The 23,492-nt window shown below is 39.1% G+C and overlaps 1 protein-coding gene across 6 annotated transcripts in view; it reads right to left on the bottom strand.

Moving 5' to 3' along the window:
* The window catches only part of CKAP5 (cytoskeleton associated protein 5), a 54,048-nt gene that overhangs the window by 28,106 nt on the left and 2,450 nt on the right, over positions 1-23,492 (bottom strand). For 3 of the 6 annotated variants that reach the window (XM_042790838.1, XM_042790840.1, XM_042790841.1), the window contains exons 2-15: positions 15,612-15,703; positions 14,876-15,069; positions 13,558-13,764; positions 10,873-11,044; positions 9,664-9,796; positions 9,283-9,386; positions 8,827-8,940; positions 8,462-8,566; positions 5,740-5,829; positions 5,468-5,632; positions 4,539-4,667; positions 3,499-3,681; positions 2,418-2,531; positions 1,108-1,218 (exon numbers count right to left, since the gene is read on the bottom strand). In XM_042790838.1, coding sequence (XP_042646772.1) covers positions 1,108-1,218; positions 2,418-2,531; positions 3,499-3,681; positions 4,539-4,667; positions 5,468-5,632; positions 5,740-5,829; positions 8,462-8,566; positions 8,827-8,940; positions 9,283-9,386; positions 9,664-9,796; positions 10,873-11,044; positions 13,558-13,764; positions 14,876-15,069; positions 15,612-15,668 — 1,878 coding nt within the window. In that variant the 5' untranslated portion in view covers positions 15,669-15,703. Of the gene's footprint in view, positions 1-1,107; positions 1,219-2,417; positions 2,532-3,498; positions 3,682-4,538; positions 4,668-5,467; positions 5,633-5,739; positions 5,830-8,461; positions 8,567-8,826; positions 8,941-9,282; positions 9,387-9,663; positions 9,797-10,872; positions 11,045-13,557; positions 13,765-14,875; positions 15,070-15,611; positions 15,707-22,102; positions 22,161-22,532; positions 22,704-23,492 lie in introns of those variants that run through there. The other 3 variants (XM_032993389.2, XM_042790839.1, XM_042790842.1) reach the window with 3 other exon arrangements.

Here is a 23,492-nt window from a genome sequence, read left to right as displayed (position 1 = left end):
GAGCCCATTTTAGAGGTACTGAGACAACATTTAAACTACAACATTCACACTGCTACTCTTTATATGTTCTTTAACAAGTGTCCTTACAACCACTACTGGCCATTCCAGCCATTGGAATTTAGCACTTAAAACAAACAAACAAAAAAAAAACCCCACAAACAAACAACCCCCTCTACTCGCAAAAAACAAAAATCCCCAAGCTGCCTTTTAAAAAATTTTTGAAATAAGATGAAGTATATTGTGCACCTTTCACATTGGAATGACGACTACATCGCAGAAATTAAGCCTCAAAGTAATCTAAATACTCTTTCCTTGTTGTTAGGCTTATCCATTCCACTGAAACTGTAACATTTGAGTCAAGTTAGCTTCTGCAGCAGCATTTCAGTGCAGCCAGTCACTATTCATAATTTCAGTTAGTCACCTCTTCAACCAAAATATTAAAACTCAGTCACAACTGTAATCGTGTAGTGGTATGGACTATTTGTACATCTACAGCTGATGCTTTTTTGAATGTGCACTCTCAAAGGTTTTATGATGGATATCAAGGGAAGAAAGCGAGGCTTCATATCCGAGTGACACACTGATGCTTTTTTTGTTTGTGACTACACGAAGCACTCGCCTCCAGCTGTGAAGACTGCTGGGGTTGTATAAGGCTTCAAACATCAGGTACTTGCCAATTGAAATTTTAGTATTATAAATCAATTGCTGCCTAACAATGCAATCAGCAAGGACCTACTTGCAACTGGTTTTGCCCAGTCATTGCAAAAATTTGTTTAAGCCTTGTTACCTTTGAGACTAAGCTTTAGAATTACTTAGTGCCTTAAGATGACCTCTATGCATCCTCAATCCACATACAGTTATGCTTTTGTCAAATAATTATCTACGTTAATCTAAAAGACTTACTTCACTATCATTATGGAATAAGAGGCAATTAAAACCACATAAGCCACTTGCCTTTTGCAAATACTGTTTAATCCACCTGAAGCACTAACATATCTCTACTACTGGTATGTCTGAAAAGACTTAACAGGCCTAAAAAGATGAAGAAATTATTGCTTTCTTGTGTCTTCCCTACCTGCCTCTCCTTATCAACTGCTACAAATTTACCTTCTGAAACTCCTCCATGCAGGCAAGCCTCTCTTTCCAGTTACCACTGTCCAACTGCTGGATGCAAGAAGCTGGAAGGACAGCAGCAGCTTTCTCTTCACATACTTCTATCTGCAGAGAGATCAGAACAAGGTTAACACCCTGCTGTATACCTTCAGAGCCATGCAGCAGCCTTAATGACAGGTAATATACTGGAACAATCCTTGCACTGTGGTGCACTTACAACGTATGAAAAGTTTTCTATTGTAGGGTGAAAGTTTTTGTATGGATCGTAGTTGGGGGCCTTATGAATTTAGGAAGCTGCTAAGTTGTGTTGCAGCAGAGAACGTATGCACAAGTTATCATACTGTCAGGGATTATTATCAAAAATAATCCTGAGTAGCCACTAGCTACTTATAGAATCCAGCAGAGGCAACCTAAAATTTGCAAGATAATTTTGTATGAAGTCTGAATAAACATTCACAGCAACGAATCACTGGGTGATAAGGGTGGATGGGAGAATACTTATATTCTGCATCCATTTTAGCAAAACCAAGGATTAATGTTATTTAGTACATGAAAAATTATAAAAACTTCCCTTGTTCCACTGGTGTCTGTATCACCTTCAGGAAGTGTATACTCATTTTCCACTGTATAACTAGCAATATAAACTAAATACATAATGGAAAGTACTAGCAACACACTAAAGATAAACGACAGTCCAAAAAACCTGCGGATACATATAGCAAAACTTTAATAGCTTTTTGCTACTGTTTGACCTACAGATAGCTTATGGTTCCCTACTAAAAAGATACATAGATGCTCAATTAGCATGCAGAACTTAATCATTTTCTTGAAGTGTAACTTAATATGAACAGCAATGGAATAAACTTGCATTAGTTCATTTAATTATTACTGTATTCTCGTTCAGATTTCCATGTAAACTTCAGAATACTGTATTCTTAGGCTTATTAATACCAGACACTTTCATCAAATCATGCATGCTAAACTACATATAAAGTAGTCATACCATTACTTTTTTCCTATGTTCCTACTTCAGGAACAACATGATACCTATTAGCATGATTTACTGTTTACTGTTGTATATTGCCTGGTAGCAAGAACAGCCTGAAGAACAGGTGTGCTTACCTGAATATATCGAACATCTATTTAACGGTTATGAATTCCATTTATTTAAGTGTATTGCTTTCCCTTGTCCTAATAAAAAGATCCCCAACTTCAGTAAAAAATTCTGTAATGGCTGAAGAACTGATTAACTAAAGCTACCTATACAGGGGACTTTGTGTTTCAGAGAATAGCAGAACACTCACCGAGAGCTCCGATTCAACTATTTCTTTGGTCTCGGGACCCTTCTTGCCTTTAGCCCCAGCACCTCCCATACCTGCAGATGCAGCTGGTTTGCCTTTCTTGGGTGGGACTCCAGACTAGAAAGGCAATGGACAAGTTAGCCAAGATCAAACAGGTCTTTAGTTTATCAGATACCAAAAGAACTGCTCTTTTTCCACACTTCTACACTCTAATATCAAAAAATACATATCTCTCTAGTACTTTAAGAGCTGCGGGCAAAGCAGGTTTTCTGCTAAAGCTTAATTCAATTCATATGTTGCTTCCAGACTACCAGGTTCTATAAAACATGTACAATAACAGGGACACACAAAACAGTGAAAGATGATAAGGGAAATAATGTATTTGTGGTGGCTCAGGAAATAATAAATTCATCTATATGTTCTCCTATGGATGATGCTAACCAGATATTAAACTTGTTACTGGTGTCTCTTTTGCAGGCTACCAGAATATCAATAGATTTACAAAAAAGTATGAACCATTCTACCATTCACTTCCAGGCTTCCCACCTGGAGAAATAAGTAGGGTATTAAAAAAGACTTTTTATAGTGCTACTTGGGTCAATTTAAAATTATTATTTGGATTTTAAAAAGTAATACAGGCTAATGGTTCAAATAACTTATAGTAAGGAACTAAAAACAACACTGAAGAGAATACTCAACATTTAAGTAGTAACCCTATTTGTTATAAGAAGAGACATTGAATTCAGCCAAATATTACTATATCATCACAGAACACATTGATGTTACATCATCTGAGGCTCCTCTGAATGCTTCCAGTGGTCTATCACTATTTCAATATAAAAATCTGGTATTAAGATGTAAATTGGAAGACAGTTTTTATCGTTAAAGATGAAATTACATTAAGTACGTTCTTGGAAAGTCCCAGATTCATTCTGTTGTTGGGCTCACCTACTCCTACAGAAGGACAGCAATTCCTCAGTGGAAGGAGATGTTTAACACGTCACCTTTGTTCTTCAACAAGTAATTACTTGATGCAAATCACAGACAACTGATTGTCACACAATCTCTTGGCAATCTCTCTTACCTTCACAGCAGGTGCTTTTTTCAGCGGACCTGGTTTGGTTGCTGCATCTTTTGTTTCTTTATCTCCACCAGTCCCTGAAAGTGCAGAGGTCTTTCCAGTAATAGGCTTGCCTTCTTTCTTCTCAGCAGCTCCTCCTGCCTTTTTACCATAAACCAATTCTACCTTCTCAGCACACTCTTTAATCTGACAAGCAGTTTAAAAAAAAAAAGGGGAAAAAAAAAAAAAAAAAAACAAAGAAAAAAGCTATTTAGCTACCACAATTGGATGTACAGTGTCCCTTCAACAGCAGTGGCTCAAACTTGACTACTCTGGAAAAAAATCATAAGAAGTTGTTTACTTCACAAAATTTTGTTCTCCTGTGTAAGGTTAACCAGTCAATGGCATCAGCCATCGCTGTATTGCTAGAATAATTTTCCTAGTTCAAAATTAAGTGCTTTTATACATACAGAAAACATTGACACCCCCACCCTGATACTTATAGATGTGCTAAAGACTTATTCTTAGCACCTTAAGTTATAAAATCACTCAAACCTGTCAGCTCATGCAAAAAAATGAAAACTTTGTTGTTGGAAAGTCTTTAATACCAAATCCTGTCTAATAATATAGATTTAGACCATGTGACTGTGACCTAAAACCCTAAACTTTGTTTCAGATAGAGAAAGTGTTCAAAACCAACCAAACAAAACCCCACAACCAACCAACCAACACATGGAAACCAAACCAAACCTCACAACCCACCTTACAGACAACACAGCCTTGAAGCCAAACGGATATTTTACACAAGAATGAAAAGGTACAATGTTAACCTACTAATGCATTTTAGGTAATGAAGTAAAAAAAAAGATGCTTGATAATCTAGCAAGAAATAAAGAGATTTTCAGATGCCCTGCAACATCAGTAACTTTTAAGTAAAAAAATAATTTTTCAAAAATCTGTGCTGAAAGTCATTAACTAAAGCATCCTACTGAGTCTTCTGTAGCCTAAGATACGTCTTAATGGCTAAATGGAACATTTTTCACAACATTTATGATAACACTCACCCGATCAAGCTTTAGTTTGTCTACATCTGCTAGAAAAGGATTCACAGCTTTCTCTCCAGCCACTTTCAAGGCGGTGCCTAATGCTTCAAACCCAGCATCTCTTACTTCAGGAGCAGAATCATTGATATGCTACAGAGAAAAACAACTTGTATCATGACTTGCAGCTCATACCTAAACAGATTCTTAAATCCATCTTCTGTATAATTCCCCTCCCTTTATTTTAAAAACCTACATCTACTACAGAATAATCCTTAATATTCCAATGCAGAAAGAAAAGGGTTGGTTTTCACTTCTGTTTTCCTAGGTACTGATCAAGTCTACTGTTCCTCAGATATAGCCAGTTTCCCATCTTTAGATCTTTCACACAAACAATAAGGTGGTAAACATTCCTGCTGTAATAGATACTGTAACACAAGAAAGTTCACAAGGAGTCTGAAGTTCTGCAACACTGCTCAAATCTCAATTTTTGAAGCCAAGGATATTTCCCATAACAAAGAAAGGGATATTTTGCAATAAGAAAAAGGTATACATCATTATCATTTACACTGATAAATGCTCTAGTGTAACTGCAGTGTATGAATCAATGATGGTTCTTTTATTTGTGGTATGTAACATTCCAACAAAAGCCTGTTAGAGATGTCTGCAAGAAGCAAGTGGAACAGTGCCCAGAAGTTTAATAGTTGAAAATCACTGTCTTCATCTATTATAAACCTGGTGAGTCTTCAGTTTCAGAGAAGCTGAACTGCTCCCATGACTGACAGTCATCTTCAAGTTTGACATCGGTCAAAACTAATTTTGATGGCTACACAGCACACAAGAACTCTTTAATCCTTGCACTACAGGAAGGGTCTTTCTCCCAAAACAAGCCAATGCTTCACAACACAGTACTCGAGTCAATGCTAGCGAAGTACCAACTCCTCCTGCTTTACCTTGAGAAGTGCAGCACAGAAAGGTTTTAACAGGCTTTTTGGCAGAGTAGAAGGCGTGCAGTGACGGAAGCTTCTTGCAATGAAAAGGGATGTTTGTTGCTTAATTGTTGGGTTTTTGTTGTCCATCACTGCCAAGACATCTTCACTTATGTTCTGCAATGTGGTCTACAGTGTTGGATAAAGAAGTCATTAGTTTCAGTAAAGTAAGAGAACAGCAAATCAAAATTAGAGACCAATTCTCAGACAATGGGAAAACTGTCATTCTTGCTTACTGTAAGAAAGATAGCATCAATGGCCTCCTGCAGTGCCTGCACCACCTGAGGCTTCTTCTCTTTAAATTTCTCCAGGATTGTTGGAACAACCTATGAAAAAGTGGAAAGCAAACAAAAAAAAGTCAATCTAGTCTTCACTAATATAACTGGAAAGCCCGATAGTCCACTCCCTGGTATTTTGCAGAGAAGCAAATAATGCAAACATCACTGCTGCCCGCTCCAGAGGTACACAACAGCAGTATGAACTAGTTGATTCTAGCTGACCTCCAATATTAAAATCATTCCAGTCAATCGTTTTTGAGCAATTTCATAGCAAAGCTAAACAAAAGGCAGATACACAAGTTCACATAATTACAGATGAATACTCTGGCTCTACTGGTCTGGAATGCAGAGCAGCAGAATGGAAGTTAACCAATTTCACAGCAGAGTGGTATGCTCTTGTACTATGAAGGTATACAACCTGTGCCTTCTTTCCCTGCCTCCCGACAGCACGGCTCATTAAGCAACCTTCATTTGACCCACAGCTGACAAAAAACACGGTTCTAAAGCAACCTGAATCCTTCCTGGAGCAATATTTTTTTGGATTTATCACCTTGAAAAATCACACCTGGCACTAAACTATGCCATACTGGAATTTCACAGCAATTTATACCCAATATAGCTGCTCAGTCACTGTTGAAAAAATAAAAATTAAATAAAGCCTCCAAAACCAGCAGACATTCTCATGTGCCAGTATTATGAGCAGCTCCATTTAAGTAGAGTCTCTGTAACAGCAAGAACTTCTGTCCGTGAACCAGAAACATGCAGAACTGTGCAAAGCAGCCTATTTTCAAGATTTTCATAAACACAACATAGCTCACAGTTTGGAAGTAGCCTGATGCCTTATAGAAGTTATAAGCTCTTGCATAATGCAAAATAAATTTTCCACAGATAATGCTTTCTATTCAGAAGCTGACTGAGATCTCAGCCCCTTGTGACACAGTGACCAAGGCTCAGTTGGTATCCTTTACAGGTCTGCAGCTTGCAAATTCTGTGCTCGCAGAAACTTTAGCACTAAAGAACCCACTTCAATTAATACAGAATGACACCATAAAGACCCTCATACATGCTGGTGCTAGACACCCCTAAACCCTACAGAGAACAAAGTCATAGCAAAGAGATATTTAAAATCATTAAGTGTCTGTTTTAGAAAATGCTGACAGCTAGAACAAATATTTTTCTAACATGGAAGTTAGAAGCCGTATCTCATGTGAGAGAAAGAAGAAAAGTCAGTCCAGGGTTCCAAAGGCAGTCACAAGAGATGAAGTTGGGCCACATGCACTCTATTACGGTGAGTAGTATGGTTCTATGCTTGATTTCATCACTCTTGTTTTAACACAGACTGCAGACTGTAACATGGCAGTCCTATATTTAATCAACAAAGTTTATAACAACTCCACAATTCTAGCAACAGCTCTGTTTTATAACACTTTGAATGCCTGCTCTCAGGAGAGGTCTACATTTTCCTCACTAGTCAATAAATCCAGCAAACAAATCAAGTGAACTTTGTTTGCTGGTAAGATGAGTGCTGAGATTATACAACGCATAGCTGCCATTACAGAACTGAAAAAGTCATCTCAACACCATTTGCTTGGCAACCACAGTGCTATACATTTATTTCAGAAGCTTGGCTTTTTCAGTACTAACTCTGTAGTTACGAGGGTTAACCTTTAAAACACAAATCAAGTGTAAACAGATGTAAGAATGCTTCTTACAACTACAGACAGCTTTCAGCATGAAAGAGACTTTGGAAAAACTGTTGTTCGGAGTTCAGGAGACTTGAATGTTTCTGAAGCAGTGAGATTCAGTAACTTGCAAATTCATCACAAAATATAACACTACTGGCACCCAGATACATCAGTTCTCTCTGTCTCTAAGCTCTACCCACATCACTCTTGCTTATCACATGAAAAATTTGATTGAGCAGCTTAAAGAACACAGCAACAGAGGCTTGAGAAACAAGTGAGATAACTGCAACTAATTAAGAGCTCCCTTTCTTTCAAGACACTAGTTGGGCTCCCCTGTATTCCAAGATATTAGCAGTTGGTAAGAGAAGATTTGCAAAGGAGAACAAAGAGAATTCAACCAGATCAGCAGAACATTTGGGTACCAAAGATCTCCAGAGTTTGGCTATTTAAAGTAGGGGGAAAAAAAAAACCAACAACACCACAAAACAAACAAACAACAACAAAAAACAAACACAAAACCCAGACAACAACAAACAGAAAAAAAAAAAACAGCACAGCATCAACCCTCCCTCAACATTCAAAAAACCCCAACCAACCGAAAATATACATCATGGAGCTGCTAAGTAGAATTCAGGTTCAGAAGCTATTTTTTTCCACTGTGGCCTACAAATACATTTCTGTGGGTGTATCTCCAGGATGAGGTAACGTAAATAAAATTCATTTCACGGCAGAGTAATTCAGAGTTGTCTTAGTACAGAACATTTATTGAAATAGCAAGCTTTATGTTGCTGAACGTGAATAAACAAGGTCCATTTAACCTCAAGCTGCAAGAGATCTTGGCAAATATTTTACTGCTTACTACATTAAGGGGTAGGTAAGCATTCACAATAGTACAAAGAATACCTTTGATAAATCCCAAGGTTTGACAGGAGAAAAAAAAAAAAAAAAAGGTATCCAGCATCAATAAAACAGAAAAAGTACATACTCTTACTTACATGCCCTGCATACTGTCCAAATTTCTTTCGGAGGCCAGCAGCTAGTCCAGCAAGGCATTTGGCAGCCAAAGCAACTAACATAACATTTGTATCCTTTCCAACAACCTGAAGAGGGGGGAAAAAAAAAAAAATCAAAATCAAAACCCCCACAAAAATACAATGTTAAAGACTGAAAAATCCAAGTTTCAGAGACTTGGAAGAATTTCTTAGAATATTCAGTGGGCCACAGATTGGGTTACTTCCACCACTGCTCCAGCTAATAATGTTCTACTCGTGTATTACTTCAACTGCAATTTTTAAACTACAATACAAATAAGTTACAAAAAGTATTATACCGTATGTCTACCCAGGGTTTTATTTATTACCTTTTTGAGCACTTTCACCAAGTCTGCATAGTCTCCTGACTCCAATTTGGGATTTTTCACCAGCAGTTCAACAGCTTCTAGAGCTTCTTTCCTTTCTTGCCACTTTTTTGCTTCCTGCAGAGCAAATGATTTACATTTGTTTATAAATACAAACAGTTATAGAGCAGCACACTTGCCACAAACCCTAGATTTAAAAACTTAATTCTAGCCTGAAAAAGCCAAAGTCTCCCAGCATTCCAGTATCAATAACTGCAATGAAATATGAAACATAGTCATTTCCCAGGACATATCTCAGCTCCTTAAAATTACAGCTTTCTTGCTGGTAAATCAAATTTTGAGACTTATTTATGATAGTCTGTATTTTATTTACACTACACTGTCATTATCCAAGTAAGTCTTAAGACTCATTAGCTCCACATGTCATAGAATTAATGCAGTATTTAAGTTTATGCTTACTATTTTCTCATAGAAGTCTTTGGGAAGCTTGGAGAGAATTTCTACAGCTTCAAGCAACTCATACGCATCTACCTGTGGTACTGCCTCTTCCTCATCATCACCTCCTGCAGCCAGAAAAATAAAAGCAGAGTGACAAATGAATTTTTGACTACAGCATCATCTAAGGCTTATTGTTTAAGAAGTTGTGATTTTACTATTTCCAAGGACAGATACTCTTTTCATATAAAGCTTTTGCCCTAGCCACACTTTCTTGTTGTGTACTGCACCCCACATGTTTTGTACCAGTTTGAGTAAAAGCACCTTTACAGTTTAATGCATTCCTTCGCAAATAACACACCAGCGATACACTTTCCAATGGAGTTCAGAGATTAAATAGTTTACCTCCATCTACATCTCCTCCAACTGCCTGCTGCTGCTCAAATTTTGCTTTCAGCTCCTGTTGGGAACGCAGGAACCTGGTCTGCTTAGGAGCAGCTGATGACACTTTGACCCACTCTTCCTCCAATTCTTTTAGCTGCCAAAATGGAAAAGAATGACTGTATCAGAGACATTTTGTACATACCCCAAGACAAGCAACACTTCATGGAAAGCAGTAGAGTTTGTCCATTTCAAAGCCAAGATAGAACTACCTTTAAAGTTCTTTTTTCTGCCACCAAGGAAGTGACTTCCCCTTCACATTCACTGTTCAGAAGATTTTGACCAAGTATATCCACAGAACAGATCATCATCAACAAAAATATCAATGCAAAGCATTTACATAAGAACAAACTGTAGAATGGTCAGAATGGCATGTCCCCTCCGTAGAAGCTTTAAAATAAAAATGGCTGAGCATGAGGGAAGATCTTTTTGTTACAATCATGCTACTATTACACACTGAAATTAAGTCAAAACAAACATGTTGAGCTATATTTGATGAGACAGTTCGGTGTTGTGTTGTTTTGTTTTTTTTTTTTTTTTTAAGCCATGCCTTTTCCCAGCACATCACTGCTTTCCACCTGAACACAATTAACTCAAGTGGGTAGGAGGGAAGAACGCAAACATAAGTTTTCAAAAAACAGTGTGTCCCATCTCCAATACCATAGTTATCTATCATAATGTAATGCCACTTCCTGAAGTAGAACAATCACATCCTGAGCACCACCAGAACAAGTCTGAAGGTCTGCATAGAGGAAAAAACTTCAGGGGGGAAAAAAAAAAAAAAAAACCAAAAAAACCCACAGAAAAGAAAAATGGTTGACTTCAAGACTTTCAGTGCAGAGGTCTTTTATAAGGGTTACCATTTGCCCTTGTGTAGGTCTCCAAGAAATACCATTTTACTTCTCAAATCCTCTCCTTAGTTTCAATGATGCTTCCCCCTCACCCCTGCCACTTCACACATATTCAGATCAGCAAAACACTGTCACAATTTGTTTACACATAACAAAGAGGGACTAAGGTTTTGGGTAAAGTTACAGAAAGCTAAAAAGTAACATCCCTGTTACTGAAAAATTCCAGCTTTGACTTTAAGAATGCCCAACACCACAGGATCAGGGAGGGTGAGCATGGAAGTATTTTCTCAAATGTTTGGATACTGAACTGCTTTCTGCCTACCTGAACAGAATTTATGTTCTGCAATGGAGGTCTCAGAGCATCCCTTATCCAACGGTAGATCTCAACAGCAAGGAGTTTGGCTTCATCTCGAACAGCCTTTTCCCGAGACTCAAAAAGTTTTGGCAATATTTTAATGATTGGCTTCAGTGAGATTATTTTTGAACCAAATTCACTGAAAGTTAAAAACATGGAATAGCATCAATGTCCAGGTAGGAACCAGAGAGTGATCCACAAATAACATTTTTATTATTTTTTTAAAAAACAATCAGTAAAACGCTTCCAGTGCAGATTTAGGGATTGTGTCATTTTCTCAAATCATTATTACAGCTATTATTTTGTGAAGCTACCAAGCTACTACAAAATTTAAAGAATACTTGCCCTATCACAATTACCTTCCACACCCATCTTGGAATTACAAAAACAGGCCTCTGAAATTACTTCAAAGCACTTAATCCAATCTGCTGCTTAAATCTCCTCTCCTGACAGGGGGAAAGGAGAAAAAAAAAAAAAAAAAAAAAAAGAGAAAAAGAAAAAGGTGTCCTTAGACCAAAATTTGTATGACCTACTTTTTCTTTTCCCTCACTAAAATCAGAATAGAATCTCCTTTGTCTATCCTTGGAGGCAAACTACAGTAAAAGCATTAGTCACTTTTCCATTTGTTGGACCAGATAATTACAGTGATCCTGGGTCATCTTCACAGAAAACATGTATGTTGAAATTTGTGCTGCTGAAAGGACACATAAAACAAGTTTCCCCAGACAATCACCCCTCCCTGTCAGCAGATTCTATATGTTGAACTTCATACACTAAACTTTCTTCAATCACTGCTGAATGAGAAGACGAGAACTATTTCACATTCACAGTAAACTGCTACAGTTCTTAAAGCATATCTAAATCACCTCAGAAGCCACACATTTTTGGATGCAGAATAAATTTATTTTCCTTGAGAAATCCAAATTAACCTTTCCAATCACACTTCCTTCTGCTTCCCTCCAATCAAGCACCATAAGAAAAAGATAGTAAAAATGGCTGCTCAAGAACTAAAACTTACATGTCTCACTTTCTAAAATTTCTAGTGCTGAAGATTTTATTGCCAAGCCCACTTTGAGAAATAAGTATTAAAACCTAGAAAAGAAGCTCCAAGCTTCAAAACAACACAACTGAAATGCAGAATACAAATAAATGAGTTGATCAAGATTTTTATTTTTCTACCATGACTCAAAAAAAGAATGTATTAGGAAAAGTGCCTATGCAAATTCTCTTATTCTTATCCAATTCATATAATATTATCTAATTCATTAAACATCACAAAAAAGAACAAAAACCTTAGCACAAGACAAAAAATGCCAAGAACTAAGTTAGTTATGCACTCAAGCTACCCACCTAGGTACAACACAGACAAATTTGGTTATCAATGCAGAAACCCTGTCAAAGCACAAGATGAATTTATGTAGCAACACAGCTCAGAAGCAGAAGATGAAGGCTAAGTCAATAGGGTTCCATGAAAGACTTATCACGTTGCTGTCTCAAAAATAATGCATATAAAAAAAAATAGGCAGATGTGTCACATTTTATAGGTGTGGTTAGATGAAAGATATTGAGGAAGGTTATGTAGGTTTATAATTACACTGTACTGTTAAAAGGACATTTGACTAGATAAAGCAATTTAAAATAGCTAAAATATGTTCTTAAATGTGGGACAGTAGCTCCACTTAGCACATTACCTGTGCTTCTACTAAGTTCAGTGATTTATTTTGTCTTCTATTACCGAAGCCCAAAACAATTAGCTTAACAAGGACCATCTATACATACACCTCAGCAAGTCCTCTAAAATATACCTAGCATAAGACACCTCCCATCAATACAATACAGTTTTCACAAGAACTACTTTACTCAGAAAAAAGTGTTCTGTCCATTAACACCAAAATTTCCTTAAAAAAAAAAATATCTAACGGACAGTTATTTATATATACACCAAGTATAAGAATTTGATAAAACCCCAGAATTTTTCACTCAACTCACAAGTAGCAAGTATACTTGAAGTGGAAACAAAAAAAGATGTTCTAAATCTAATCTTGAAACCAACTACCCCATCCTTAATTAAACTGGATTTGACTTTCAGGGAGCATTATCAGCTTTTCCTCTTAATGAAGAAATTATTATATGGACAATGGAAACTTACAGTGCAGTGAGCTTTTTTTCTTTTTTTCTTTTCTTCCAAAAACCACACCCTGCATACCCAATTAAAGATGCTTGGTTTTTTGTTTGTGTTTTCTTTTTTTTTTGTTGTTGTTGTTTGTTTGTTTGTTTTTCTTCAAAAGTAGGTTTTTAAAAAAAGATGACATTTTAGTCTTCCCATCAGTGAGTTTATTTCAGCTATTCAGAAGAGAAACTCCACAGTCTGGAACAAGACACACTAATCCTGTCCTTTTTTTAGAGGTCTATTGTGAAAATGGAAATTTGGGAAACAGTTGCCTTGAACTAAAGCGATCTAGATGAGGCTTGTATGACAAATCAGAACATATCAGTTCAGTAACGACACAGACTGTTCAACAATAACAAGGACCTGCTAAAGACTTAAGCAACAAATTTGACTCTACATACTGCTGGGGTGAGGAAAAAAGATCAAAACCCCACGACTGCCACCCGCCTCCTCCCACCCCAAACTGAAAACTAGAAGCTTACCTTAGTGCTTTCCTCAGTGTCTCTATACATGCTACTATGATTTTCGGGTTTTTGTTGTCCAGACCCTTCAGTAATTCTTCTTGTACTGCCTCCCCTTTCTCAATTTCTATATACATCAGACATATATCTAGACCCAGCTCTTTTGCTCTGGCTTTTGGCTGATTGAACACTTTATTTACAACTCCAGACGCTACTTCTCCTGTTGTCCTGAAAGATGAAAGAGTGATACTTTCAGAACACTTAGTGAATTAGCTACACGATTATCCACAGACAAAGGCACATACAACACTCAAAACATGGATTAAAACTCAGCAAGTCCTCAAGTAATAGGCACTACATCCTAAGTTAACTTTGAAGGTAATAGCCTTTTGTATGAGATGATTTCAACCTCTAGTTTAATCAAAAGAACTCCTGCAGACTGAGTGCTAGTTAACATGTTCCTAATACTGGACTATATCAGACAGTGAATAGTAGACATTTTCCCAAAAGTGTATTCATTAACATATGTATGTTAAGGTCCACAAATAAATGCCATTTCTTGGAACTGCATACATTACAGTTAACTAACATCATATTAGCACACAATACCAGCACAGAATTTCACATCTGTTTCAAAGCTTCCAATCAACTAAATCACTGACACCACTTTTAAATTAAGGTCTTTGGAAGGTTGTTAGGTTTTAAACAAAGCTTTGGGTTTGTTAATTTGGTTTCTAAATAAGACACTTATTCTTTTCATCAGGTCACAAAGTCAGCGGACCAAAGCACGGATCTGGCCCATCAGGTGTTTTTATTTCACCCTCAGAAGTACAGGCTATTTTGTAGGCTAGACAACTAAAAAGCATCATGTGATAAAACTGGCAGGTATGAAGATTCACATTGGGTAAGTTGGACGCAACACCACATAAACACAACTCCATTTTATTTCATGGACGAATTGTACAAATATCTTCCTGGAAAAAGGCTCTGGTTCATATAGACCGTTTTAGGCAAACAACAGGGATACCAGTTCACAGCACCTATACTACCACATTACTGATTCATTTTCTCTACCATTTCAGAAAATCTCTACTACTGCCTTTAATACTAGTTTCTTTTAACATTGTAAGCAATTTCTGACAAGTTAATATGCACGGGGAGGCCATCTACAAGGAAAGTCTGCCATTCAGCAAATTCTCTAGATCAGAAAGCAAGTTCTGCTTTCAACAGTAAAGATTAGAATTGTTAGTGGCCACTGTACAAACTATCTGCACCCTTTCTCAGAGAGCCACATTAAACTGTCGTAACAGACTACTAACAGCCAGGAAAGGCTACTTACTTGCCAGCTACATGAGCATTTTCAACATAAGCGAGCGCTGCTTCCAGTCCTTTCAACTGAGCCACTGCATTGGAGTCTGTCACAAATTTCTTTATCAATCCAAGGTACTTGGACCATTCAGGACTCTTTTCATCATCTATCTTCTGGAAGAGCTTAAGGGCTTCTTCATAACCATTTAATCTGGCTTTCCACAGCTAGAAGCAGAAATCGGATGTTTAAACGTTGTGCTAGTACAATCTTGACTCACCTATCTTTCACAGGTCTTCAATCATAGTTGAAAGTGTGTTCAGTAAGCTGACATCTGCAAGATTTCTCTTCAATGACTATAGGAATGATGTACAACAGGACAAAATACTTGTTCTTCTCCTGCCAAGAATGATCTGGATAGAGAGATGCCAGTCTTCCCCACTATACTTCATAAACTTTAACAACCACTGATGAGTAGGTGGGAGCCCAACAACAGTTTCAGCTGCAGATGAGCAACTTCTCCACGTGATTGAGTCCACTGATCTTTCAGCGTACAAGCTTACACCATACAGATTATCATGCTACTAAATTCTGCTTAATACATGTTTTTCAGCCTCTAGGTTGGACGGAACTGATGCAGTTCCAGATCTGTTATACACATGCTGTGCAGCTGTCGAGATCACCTAACTGCGGTATACTTAGAGGAGTACCACAGAATCATCACAGCAGAGAATATACAGCAAGCCAGACCCAAGACAAGATTTCCTACCTTGTGTTCACATTTCTGGTCAATGGGCAGTTTCATCCACTCAGTGTCGTCCCCCATTGTAATTCAGATTTTCCCTATAGCTACAGCAATTCCTGTGGAGATAGGGACAAGTTAGAAGGCAAAAATATATGTCAGGTGCTACCCACAACATACTTCTACTTCAAAAAAAAAAAAACAAAAACACAACACAAAGACAATTCTACAGCAAATCTTATTGTTAATGTGCAACCCAAGCTTGTAATTACATTTAGATATGCACTACTAAGAAGAACACTATTTTGGTAGCCCTGGAAAGCTACCAGAAGTCATTAAAGATTAGAGAGCAGTGCAATTTGTAATATTTCAGGCACCAGAAGTCTCAATCTGTTAAAGTTTTAGTAAACTGAGAAGGCATGCAGAATATAACTTCATCTAAGCTTGAAGAAGGATGTACTATGATTAAGGCACTAAACCAAAATGAGTACCCATCAACACTAGAAAACTGACTCTTACTGACACATGCTTTCAGCAACAGGTGTCATGAATCAGTGTCAAAAATAATCAGGTGCCAGTGTAAGGACAGCCATTTTAACAACTTTACAAACAGCACAACTGAAGTACTGCAAGAGGAACAAAACCCATTTTTGCAAGCTCGCTACTTCATACCCTAATTCTAATGTAGCAACTGTCAACAAGAGATCAATTTCTTAACACACTTAGGGCTCAATTCCTTACTCATTCAAGTTCCTAAGTGTTTTCTTCCTCCCCTCCTTCCCTTTTTACTAAAATGGGGATACTGACCATTAGAGCATGAGAGATGAGACCTCAGGCTCCATGCCCATCTTGGACATATTGTAGAACTAACCTGACTGCTCAGAGAATAAAGAGAAATTATGCCTGATGCAGGGGAGGTCAGCAAAATGAAAATAGCAGCAGCAGTAATGAGGGCTCCCAACATTATACAAACAAAATCAAACCAGGAGTAACACATTCCAGCACACCAGTTAGAATGCACTGACAAAGATGACCAAAATTCTAAAAACTGGCCAGCATATACAGCAATTTATCACTAAAAGCATATAAATACACATTACTAGCAGAATAGTCCTAGTGCAAATTCAGCCTATGCCAGAAAAGCTGCATAGTTTAACCTACAAAGTATTTTATCTAATACAAAAGTTTTCCACAGAAAATTAATCCCTAGAATTAGAATAATAATTTCAGTGGTGTAAATGAATATACACAAGTTCTCCAAAGCCCTGACAGCTACACAATACTAACCTACAGCTATCTCAATAGCAAAATTAGGCTAGCAACAGTTGACAATAAAAACAATCTTCTTTCCCCTTCCCTGGATTAGTTAGAAGATACTTAAAAAAAAAAAAAAAAAAATCACAACAACCCCCCAATAATTAAAAGCCCCAAACCAAACAAAGCACCCCAAACCCCACCCCCAGCCACCAACACCTCCAAACTACGCTAAGTTGACCTTAAATATTTATAAATTCCTACGGATGCTAATTCTGTTCTCACTATTATTGCATAAACCTCCTAATTTGCCCACTGGCAATAAAACAAAAGTCAATGTCAGGACAGAAGTTGACTGTGCATATAAACTAGTGCATTCAGGCATTATTACGGTTTGTCCTTCTCATTTCACAGTGATGTGGATATTTTTTCTTGACATCAGCACAGTTGCACAGTGGTACCGAGAAGTTTGCTTTTTAAGCAAAAAATACAAAAAAATTGTTGAGAAGGCCAAAGATGAAGACTTAATTAACCCCTAGAACTACACACCACTGAGAATAAAGGGATCACTCTGCTCATTCCTTAAGAAACAAAGTAGACAGAAGTGAGGCTACCTAAAGCCCACTCTACTGAACCATTAAATCTGGTACACTATGTTTTTAAGTGTACAATTTGTTAAGAAAAAAAAAAAAGATCTGGGTTAAATACTGGTCACACCATTCCTCCATGTCAGGAGATGACAAAAAGGGTACCCTGACTTAAAAGTTACAATGAAAATAAAACTCAAGCTTTGAAATGCCATACCAAAACCAAGCAATCATAAGAGGTCAACAGGGCAAGTGAGTCACTACACCTTTTTGCATCGAAGCCCCACCAGCCTTTTGCAACAGAACCTGCTTTCATCTGTTCATACTCCTCTGCTTTCTTTTTCTCTGCCCAAATGTCTCATTTGTTCCCTTATCCCCTCCTTTGGCCTACTGAAAGAGAGGGTTCAAAATGAAATACAAATCAACAGCCTCCTGCTTAATATCCAATGCATTTTACCTATTTAAAAAAAACAAAACCCCAAGCACACCCCCAAACAAACAAAGACCACCCCATATGCAAGATCAAGAGACTCCTGGCAAACATGGAGGTGGGAGGTAAAACTATAGCTCTACAATTGTGATGATTTCTCTCCAAAAGGAAAAATGAGACTGCATTCACATTAAAAACTGTTCAAATAGCTCACCTGGCAAAGGATGAAGGAATGCCCTAGTGTGAACACAGTTACAGCAGCAGACTTCCTTCTGTCAAGCCAGTTCTGCAGCTGAGCACCATCAAGAAAGACGCAGCTTTGCCAGTACAAACTGTGTTTGCATCAGGAATATCACTTAATCGTAACGTACCACTATAGAAATAACAGGGTAGTTCCCCAGTGTGGATGCAGATGATAAACAGATACAGCAGTCTCTTCCCAAACTCACACATACCTTTGCCAAGAATAAACAGTGAGCTTGACTGGAAATTTGGTAGTTGGGAATCTTGTACAGAAACTTGGAGGTAATTCAAGCCATTACCTGTCTATATCATTTTGTTGAGGAAAGCATAAGGAACCAATACAAGGACAATAGTTATTCACAAAGAAAACAGAACAAGAAAGCGAGCACTAACACACCTGCCAGCAACAGAAACACCAGACTAGAGACTTCTGGCACATGTACCAAGACAAACCCCCACCTACACCTTGTTCTTCTAGAAAACTGTCAGGAGCATGAACTTCCTACTTCAACAATACAAAGAAACATTTATTTGTCTCCAGAAGTCTGTTCCACCAAGGAAAAATCTTATTGTAGGAAAAATCTATTGTACGATTACCTTACTACAACCCGAAAATCAGTTCAAACCCTAAAGTCAGGAGCAACTCTATTAAAAAGGCTTGTCCATTGCAAGGCTTATATTGATTTACAACTATTTTTATCCTTATACATATGCAACGGTTCATTTCTACAAAGTGCAATCTCTTGCTTGTACACTCTAGAGATGCATTATAGAATCTAGGAGAAAAGAATCTAGGATTTCCCTTCCCAACATCATGACATACTCAACCTGGGGGGAAACACACGTGATGGGACAGACACAGGGAGGGCAGATGGACGACCATGAAGCAGTGTGTATTTTCTCACTCATTTTTTTACAGTCTAGTCAAGTCAGTTCCCACACTATTTTTAGTTGTTAACACCTACAGTGGTTACTTCAATTATAAAATGGATTAAGTTGCCTTCTGTGCTGAATCTAGCATCTAAAAATAGTGATAAAATTATACTTTCCCCCTCCCTCAATAAGTTACAAATCCCTTTAGAATGGTTTACTGGAAACTATTCCACTTTCCACAGAGGGAGAGCTCCTTCTTAAACAATCCATCTTTCTAGCTTCATCGCTGCTCACGCCTGTCCTAAGGCCAAGATCTTGTACTGTCTACAGCTTGAATTTGCCAGAATAAGAGACTGTTGTTTCTCCCTTCAATTAAGTTCACAGAACACCCCACATTTGACAAAAAGCCTTTCTTTTTTTTTTTTTTTAAACCATCTTTGCAAAGACATGTAAACCTCCAGCCATTACTTCTCAACATCCAAATAGCAAGTAGCCTCATTATACAATATTGCAGTGAAATTATGCCATTTACTAGTGAATTTGCAGGATTGAAGCATTCGACCTACATGGCCTTCCTGTTATCACAACTCAAAACAAACAGAATTAAGTCTTTCAGTAACAATATTCATTTTAGTAGAATCCAGAAAACAAGACCTCTGAAGTGACTGAACCGCCAAAATAAGTGTTGTGAGAGAGGTTTGTTATTAACGCGGTCAATGAAACATTTCCAAAAGCAAGTCAGCTGAGGAATCTGCAATGGAGATGAATAATAAATCTTCCGTGAGAGCTCTTGGCAGGACAAGTTCTTATATTACGGAGCAGCAAGAAAATGAAGACCATTAAGGAAAGAATAGGATGTCTTTCAAAGAGAGACCACGCAAAAGCAGAAAATATTTACAAGACAGCATAAATGTAAAAATTTCAAATGTAAAAGTGAGACTTCCCCACCTAATATAAGTTTAGAAAACAAATTTATTAACACATTAAGAGATTATGGGAAAGTGTCAATATATGAAAGTTGGGATTAACCACGCACTGCTCTGAGCAGCTCCCACTCAGATGCTAAATAAATGCTTTCTCTGCTATAACTTTTGAGGGCTGAATAGCACCAGCCTTAGAGCTTCATAGTATGGGGTACTGCTAAAGAAAATCCTTTCATCGTAAACATCCTGAAATACGTTTTATTTTAAAACATACATTTGTCACCTATCACTTTATTTTATTGTGAAGTTTCAGCTTTCAGACCATTTTCTACAGAAAATGTGCAATGGCCAACTAAGAAGCCATTTTATGCTAAATGAAACCAGATTTTTTGATTTTTGATTGTCCAGTTCTCCCTCCTCACTTCTACCACTGTACAAGAACAGCATCGAGCATTTTGATATTTTGAAAGCTTCTCAAAAACTTTACTTAAAAGAGTAAGTTCTGAAAAAGCAAGACAGGTCGTTTTAAAGGAAGCAATCTGTTTGAAATGTTCCTATACAGTAGGGCACGTACTTGGAGAGCATATAGCTGTTATGTCACATTTCAGATGAAACTATACATCTCAGTAGACAGTTCTCTGTCAGTACAGCCCACAGTTTTCCTGACAGAAATAATATTTATTTCTTTAATGGCAGTTTTGGGTCATATTCGCTCTTTGGCTCTGAAAAGAATAAATTTCACTTTCTTAGAAGTTCTGCCCAGCATGTTTTCAGTATTTGCCAGCTAAACATTCTCCTTCGATATAACGCAAAGTAGCTCAGAAAAAAGGTAAAAAAAATTCAAGTAATCATAACATAGTTAAATTTTTATTTTACACAACACCTTGACACTCTAAGTATTTTGAAGAACACACAAATCTCAGAACTATAGCCTAATCAGTCAGTGAAATAATACAACTGCTGTAGTAAATTCCACATGATCAAAAGGAAAATTGACATCCAGCTAACAATCCTGAACTACAGATACATGCAAAAGCAGCAGAGTCATGAGAACTTTCAGTCAGACTGCAAACATGCTTTCCAGCTTCAGTCCACTATCTTTTGATGACAATCTAAAGAACAAGAGGTTATAAAGAACACCTTCAAAGATTATTTGCTGCTTAGGCAATAAACATCTCTTAGGATTTTAAAGGCTGGTGTTTTCAATTAGAAGATGGATTAGAAGTCACAAGATACACAGACTCTTGAGAAAAACAAAGCAGGACCTCAGAATAATGGAAAAGAAATAGGAGGAATGCATACTAAAAAGGAATTGCTTTGTAGGTTGTGGAGTAGATGGCAGCTGAGAGAAGCTACTCCTTCAGCAGCAATGAAATGGCATTCAAATATAAACAGCATTAAATTCTCTCTTGCCTGCTCTAACTCATATGTCCTAACCCAGCTCAGTGATATCTTAGTCGTACAAATGGCAAGTTATTGGTAAGTGACAGATTTCTCTGGAAAAATATATTTTAATACATGGCTCCTGAAAGTAACTGAGGCTGTTCTTTTCCATGCACCTAGAAGCGAAAGACAATGAAAAACAAACCGACCTTCTTTCTGGTTCAGCAAATCGCAAAAGCGATTTTTTTACTGCATGGGTAAGCCTGGAGTGAAGCCAGTCTTAAAGAGCAGAGAGAGGTAAGAGGGAAAAGGGCAACCCATGGGCAAGTTTGTGCACACTGACATAATCCTAAGGGTGGCCAGCTGGAGCAAAAGATGTCAGCAGGGCCGTGCTTACCAGCTGCAAACTCCCCCCATCCCTCAAGGTGTTCATAAAGCTCAAGCATGGGAAGGCTCATGTGATGTTCTTTAACAGGAACGGCCCAAACTGCTGCTGAAGGAAAGCTCCCGCGGAGCCATCACAGCCCAGCTCTCTCCTTCTCCAAGGGAAGCACCCTCCAACGCAGCAGCGCGGCCATCCCCAGCACCTTCCAGAAGAGCCCCCCCCTCCGCTTCAGCCCACTCCCCGCCCGCAGCCCCAGCTGGCCCCTTCCTCCCCCCCCCCCCCCCTCCTCCTCCTCCTCCCCGTCCTCCCCCGCACGCCGCAGCCCGGCGAGGTTTCCCGTTCCGCGGCGGCGGCTGGCTGGCAGCAGGCCGCCCGCCCGGCATTGTTTCTACCCGCCGCCCCCCGCGCCGGGCCCTGCCGGGGCCTCGCCGGTCACTCACCGTGAGCGCTGCGGGCCGGGAGCCGCGGCCCGGGCCCGGTAAAGCCCCTCCCCGCCGGCGGGCGGAGCTGGGGCGGCCGCGGCCGCACCGGGGCGGGGAGCCGGGGCCGCGCCGGGGCCAGACAAAGGCGGGCAGGGCAGGGCAGGGCAGCGCCGGGCTCCACTCGCGGCACCCCCGGACACAGTGCACCCCCATCCCCGCAGCCCGGTGTCCGGCTTGGCCCCGCCAAACCTGCCGCCCTCCTGAGTCACGGCCCCGTCAGCGCGGTTCTTGTCACAGGGGTGGCTGCGGGCACAGCCGAGCACGGGGTTGGCGTTAGCCCTGGTCACCACCCTCCAGCAACCCCCCAGCCGAAGAGGGGGGGGGCAAACCGAAACCCGACGGGAGGAGGAACGAGGCCCGGCGCGCAGAAGGGCAAGGACCGCCGTACCTTCCCCGAAGGAGGTGTGGACGAACAGCCCGGCCCCATCAGCGCATTTCACCTTCTGCGGCGAGATGTGCAACGCTCCGGCAGAGCTGATTCATCAGCAATCTCTCTAGCCCATCGCCTGACATTTTGAGACGCCTTTTCTACAGCGACAATGAAGCTGGTATGGTGGAAACTGGGTGTCAATAGCTTCCTCCTGAGAACAGCATCAAGCCATATGATGAGGGGCCGTGTTTCTTCAGATGCCTTTTTAGCTAGCTGAAGAAAGAAGCCTCTTCCAGATACTGCAGCGCCAGCCACGCTCCCCACTGAATAATCATCCAAGTTACTTTTCCTACCATCTAAACATCCCCCCTGCACCAGGGAGGAGGGAGCAGCACAACAGCTTCTGCTTTTCCACGTCTGAGATCCGCAGCAACCAAGCTGTCAGAGACAACCCCAAGCGACACTCAACTCCTCGGGTCAAGAGACTCTTCATTCGAACAAGCCCCTGCAACGCTGCCCGCTGCAAGGCAATGTTTAAATGAAACACAGGGGTAGGAGGCTTTCCCGTGTCACACTGTAGAACTCCACCCCTAGAAGATGAACCACTGGAACAGTCTACAACAAAGCAGCAGCCACAGCAGCAATGCTGTCTTAGACTATGTTGTCTCGAAAGCAACCATTCTATTATGGATGCAAGTGTCTTTCACGCCATCCTACTCTAGTAGAGACTTCACAAGTCATTTACATTAAATAGTTTACAAACAAATTAGCAATACAAGTTTACATATTTCTTTTAAAAAACACAAAAAGACACCTGCTGGGACCATGGAACAGAGGAGAAATAGGAAGGGGGGAAAAAAAGGGAACTCGATGATCACTGACCATGATTTTAAAAACCTTAATTAGAAGGTTTACAAGTATTTATATCTCTAAAGGGTCCTTGAAGTCACATGTCCTATACAACAAAATCTTCCAAAT

Source organism: Tyto alba, unplaced genomic scaffold (genome assembly GCF_018691265.1).
Source record: "Tyto alba isolate M040663 unplaced genomic scaffold, T.alba_DEE_v4.0 Super-Scaffold_18, whole genome shotgun sequence".
In the NCBI taxonomy this organism is placed as follows: domain Eukaryota; kingdom Metazoa; phylum Chordata; class Aves; order Strigiformes; family Tytonidae; genus Tyto; species Tyto alba.
The sequence above is the reverse complement of the archived record's forward strand: the minus strand, read 5'-3'. Positions and strand labels throughout refer to the sequence as shown.